Source organism: Etheostoma spectabile, unplaced genomic scaffold (assembly GCF_008692095.1).
Source record: "Etheostoma spectabile isolate EspeVRDwgs_2016 unplaced genomic scaffold, UIUC_Espe_1.0 scaffold00017598, whole genome shotgun sequence".
NCBI lineage: Eukaryota > Metazoa > Chordata > Actinopteri > Perciformes > Percidae > Etheostoma > Etheostoma spectabile.
The window spans coordinates 1,636-7,179 of NW_022604151.1; the positions used below are offsets into that span (position 1 = coordinate 1,636).

General features: G+C 47.2%; 1 protein-coding gene across 1 annotated transcript; it reads left to right on the forward strand.

Moving 5' to 3' along the window:
- Positions 1-589: 589 nt before the first annotated feature.
- Positions 590-4,075, forward strand: LOC116679543 (ETS domain-containing protein Elk-1; the record flags this gene model as incomplete). Its single annotated transcript, XM_032509203.1, is given in 4 exon segments — positions 590-775; positions 1,129-1,302; positions 3,027-3,173; positions 3,697-4,075. Coding segments are annotated over 4 exon segments (886 nt in total), but the record flags the coding sequence as incomplete, so codon positions are not given.
- Between the last annotated feature and the right edge of the window lie 1,469 nt (positions 4,076-5,544).

The window sequence follows — 5,544 nt, forward strand, 5'->3', positions numbered from 1 at the left end:
GTTAAAGGTGGGAGTTAAAGGTGTCATAAGGAGTTAAAGGTGGGAGTTAAAGGTGGGATAGGAAGTTAAAGGTGGGAGTTAAAGGTGTCGCTGGGAGATAAAGGTGGGAGTTAAAGGTGTCACAGGGAGATAAAGGTGGGAGTTAAAGGTGTCACAGGGAGTTAAAGGTGTCGCTGGGAGATAAAGGTGGGAGTTAAAGGTGTCATAGGGAGATAAAGGTGGGAGTTAAAGGTGTCATAGGGAGTTAAAGGTGTCACAGGGAGATAAAGGTGGGAGTTAAAGGTGTCATAGGAAGTTAAAAGTGGGAGTTAAAGGTGTCGCTGGGAGTTAAAGGTGTCGCTGGGAGTTAAAGGTGGGAGTTAAAGGTGGGAGTTAAAGGTGTCGCTTGGAGTTAAAGGTGGGAGTTAAAGGTGTCGCTGGGAGTTAAAGGTGTCATAGGGAGTTAAAGGTGTCATAGTTAGGGCTACTCATAGGTAATAGAAGTACCTGTATTTTTATGATCTCACCTGTAAGTCGGTGCATTGTGTTCCAGCTCTTTATTATTATTTATTTATTTATTTATTTATTTATTGTTGTTTTCTTCTTCCAGAACATCATAAAGAAGGTGAGCGGTCAGAAGTTCGTCTATAGGTTCGTCGGTCAGCCCGACCCATCTCAGCCGGAGGGGCTACGCACCGGAGACGAGGGCCAGAGGAGGGACGCCGCCGACCCCAACGGCCAATCAAAAGGGCCCGGGGGCGGGGCTTCTGCATGTCAGTCAAAGAGCTTACCCCAGGTACACTTTGACTTTCTCTTTTTTCTTTCTGTTCTTCTTGGGGGGGGCAGTAGCTCAGTCCGTAAGGGGTTGGGAACCAGAGGGTTGCTGGTTCAAGTCCCAGTACGGACCAAAGGCTTGGGGTGCCTTACCATGGGCACCCCCCTTCCCCACCCCACTCTGACATCTCTCCATTAGTGCATGTATAGGTACTGAGCATGTGTGTGTAGTTCAGGCCTTGTTAGTATTATCTTATAGTATTATTAGTATTATTTACAATGTATTATTTTTATTATTGTGTCTTATTATTATTTCGGCAGGATACAGACACACAGTGACGATATTAACTGATTTATTTCTGTTTTGATCCCCAGCGCTCGTCGCCCAGCGGCGCCCAGAAGAGCTCCCGCAACGACTACATGAAGTCCGGCCTCTACTCCACCTTCACCATCCAATCACTGCAGGCCTCGCCCACCCCACGGCCAATCAAAACGGAGCTGCTGATACAACAGGACGCCGCCCTGTTGGTCGATCACACACCCAGAGAGGTGAGTGTATTAGTGTCTGGGGGCAACATGAGGGCAACATGAGGACTACATGAGGGCAACATGAGGGCAACATGAGAACTACATGGGGGCAACATGAGGGCAACATGGGGACAACATGAGGGCAACATGAGGACAACATGAGAACTACATGGGGGCAACATGAGGGCAACATAGGGGCAACATGGGGACTACATGAGGGCAACATGGGGACTACATGAGGGCAACATGAGGGCAACATGAGGACTACATGAGGGCAACATGAGGACAACATGAGGACAACATGAGGACAACATGAGAACTACATGGGGGCAACATGGGGACAACATGAGAACTACATGGGGGCAACATGAGGGCAACATGAGGGCAACATGAGGGCAACATGAGGGCAACATGAGGACAACATGAGGGCAACATGAGAACTACATGGGGGCAACATGGGGGCAACATGAGGGCAACATGGGGCAACATGGGGACTACATGAGGGCAACATGAGGACAACATGAGAACTACATGGGGGCAACATGGGGCAACATGAGGGCAACATGGGGGCAACATGGGGACAACATGAGAACTACATGGGGGCAACATGAGGGCAACATGAGGACTACATGAGGGCAACATGAGGACAACATGAGAACTACATGGGGGCAACATGGGGGCAACATGAGGGCAACATGGGGGCAACATGGGGACTACATGAGGGCAACATGGGGACTACATGAGGGCAACATGGAGACTACATGAGGGCAACATGAGGACTACATGAGGGCAACATGGGGACAACATGGGGACAACATGGGGACAACATGGGGACAACATGGGGTTAACATGAGGGCAACATGAGGGCCACATGGGGACTACATGAGGGCAACATGAGGGCAACATGAGGACTGCATGAGGGCAACATGAGGGCAGTATGAGGGCAACATTGGGACTACGTGAGGACTACATGAGGACTACATGGGGGCAACATGGGGACAACATGAGGACTACATGGGGGCAACATGAGGGCAACATGAGGGCAACATGGGGACTACATGGGGACTACATGAGGGCAACATGGGGACTACATGAGGACTACATGAGGGCAACATGAGGGCAACATGGGGACAACATGAGGGTTAACATTAGGGCAACATGGGGACTACATGAGGGCAACATGAGGACTACATGAGGGCAACATGAGGGCAGTATGAGGGCAACATGGGGACTACATGGGGACAACATGAGGACTACATGGGGACAACATGAAGGCAACATGAGGGCAACATGGGGACAACATGGGGACAACATGAGGGCAACATTGGGACAACATGAGGGCAACATGAGGGCAACATGAGGGCAACATGGGGACAACATGGGGACAACATGGGGACAACATGAGGGCAACATGAGGGCAACATGAGGGCAACATGGGGACTACATGGGGACAACATGAGGGCAACATGAGGGCAACATGGGGACTACATGGGGACAACATGAGGGCAACATGGGGACAAAATGAGGGCAACATGAGGGCAACATGGGGACAACATGAGGGCAACATGGGGACAACATGGGGACAACATGGGGACAACATGGGGGTTAATGTTAAAAAACCTCATGACATTTTCCTACCATGGGGCCTTTTAATACTCTATGAATTTACCTCCTCCATCCTGATGTTTTCCCCTATCTTCTCCCCCCCTCCTCCTCCCCCCCCCCCCTTCCCTCCTCCTCCTCAGGTCTGTGTATTATCAGACTCGAGCTCCTCTCCGTCAGTAGGTGGCGCTGTTGACTCGGCTCTCCAGGTGATCGTCACCCAGCCGTCTCCCTGTCCAACTCCGGCTCTCAGCCCTCAGACACCGGTCAGCGCCGCCGGCCAATCACAGGTCAGTGTCCAGGCCCCGCCCCCCTGCTTGGACACTTTATTACTTTTACACTTTTTTTTGTTCTCTCCCATTCTCTACCGCTCTCTACCACTCGCTCCCTTTTTCTCCCACTCTCTCCCATTCTCTCCCAATCTCTCCCACTCTCTCCCTTTTTCTCCCATTCTCTACCACTCTCTCCCTTTTTCTCCCATTCTCTACCACTCTCTCCCTTTTTCTCCCATTCTCTCCCACTCTCTCCCTTTTTCTCCCATTCTCTCCCATTCTCTACCACTCTCTCCCTTTTTCTCCCATTCTCTCCCATTCTCTACCACTCTCTCCCTTTTTCTCCCATTCTCTCCCATTCTCTACCACTCTCTCCCATTCTCTCCCACTCTCTCCCATTGTCTCCCACTCGCTACCATTCTCTCCCTTTCTCTCCCACTCTCTCCCTTTTTCTCCCATTCTCTCCCATTCTCTCCTATTCTCTCCCACTCTCTCCCATTCTCTCCCCTTGTCTCCCATTGATTTTCTCTTTCTTCCCCAGACTGCTGCTCCTCCTCTGAGCGACCCCCCCCAGATTTATCTCACCACGGTGGGGACCCGTCCTCCCTCACCCCCTGATCCCCCTGGGTCCCGTTGGGGCTCCATGAGCCCTGTGCCCCCCCACCCACGTGTCGATGCAGACGGAGGACTACGGGGGAGTCCCGAACCCGGCCGGCTCCCCCCTCACCCCCACGCTGCTCCCCCCGACTCACCCGCCGCCCGTCTTCGTCATCATCAACCCGCCGCCTGCGCATCAGCAGCCGGTCGCCATGGCGACCTGCCGTCCTCCCCCTCCCCCCATCGTCATAAAGGAGGAGAGCCTGCCGTCGGAGGAGGAGCTGCTGAAGATGGTGTCTCTGGAGGAGAAACGGGTGGAGGAGGTAGAGCTGCAGTGTTTCTCCTCCACGATTAGGGTGGATTTTTTTTTTTTTTTTTTTTGCTGTTTTCGGTCTTCCCGTCAACCATGAGAAGAAAAAAAAATCGTCACTTATTTTCAACAATATTATCGCTTTTTTCACACTTTTGTCACTTTTTTTTAATGTTGTAGATGCTTCTTTTTAAAAAAAATTTTTTTTTGTTTTTCCAAAACTTTTTAGATTAGATTAGAGAAGATTAGATTAGATAAAATTAGATTAGATGATAGTTTATTCATCCGACAGCGGGGAAACACCCCTGTTACAGCAGCGTTTTCTACAATAAAAGCAAACAAACAAACAAGTAAACACACAAACAACCAGGCAAACAACAGACAACGAGCAGAAGTAGACTGGAAGGAAAGTGGCGTCAAATAAAGCTATTTTAAAGCTATTTTTAAAGGTATTTTTAAAGGTATTTTTAAGCTATTTTAAAGCTATTTTAAAGCTGTTTTTAAAGGTATTTTAAAGCTATTTTTAAGCTATTTTAGAGCTATTTAAAGCTATTTTTAAAGCTGTTTTTAAAGCTATTTTTAAAGCTCTTTTAAGCTATTTTTAAAGCTATTTTTAAAGCTATTTTTAAGCTATTTTAAAGCTATTTTAAAGCTGTTTTTAAAGGTATTTTAAAGCTATTTTTAAGCTATTTTAGAGCTATTTAAAGCTATTTTTAAAGCTATTTTTAAAGCTATTTTTAAAGCTATTTTTAAAGCTATTTTAAAGCTATTTTAAAGGTATTTTGTGGGGGGGAAAAAGAAATTAACGGAAATCGGGTCAGTTTGACCCGAGGACAACATGAGGATTAACCCTCGTGTTTTTAAAGTTTTTATATCAGACATATGGGTTTCTTTCCACCAAAGTGCCCAAAAATAACGTCAGCCGTATAGAACCCGTGCGACAGTCTTTGCAGGTCATATTAAGGATTACGTCCATTTGATATTGGGTGTTTTTATTCAATTTTTTAGCATTTGGAAAGCTAAATGAAATGGTCTTAAAACAATAGCCAGTCTGTGACCCACTGATCTTAACTGTTAAATGAAAATAATTCACGTCGTTGGCTTTCTTTAAAACCAGAAAACTAAATATTACGTCATTTAAATTGGGTTTAGTGGACATGAATTTATAAGGAAAAGGTGAATAAAACGTCGGGAAATGCGCCCCGAAGAAGGTAATTTTCCCACGTTGTCCCAGAAAGACAACCGGTCCGCGGTGGAAGACAACACGAGGGTTAAAAATGTTTTTAAAGGAAGAGAAAGGAAGAGCACCAGACAACGTCGGCGATAAAGACAATATCACAATATCACAATATCACAACATCACAACATCACAACATCACAACATCACAACATCACAACATCACAACATCACAACATCACAACATCACATCACAACATCACAACATCACAACATCACATCACAACATCACATCACAACATCAC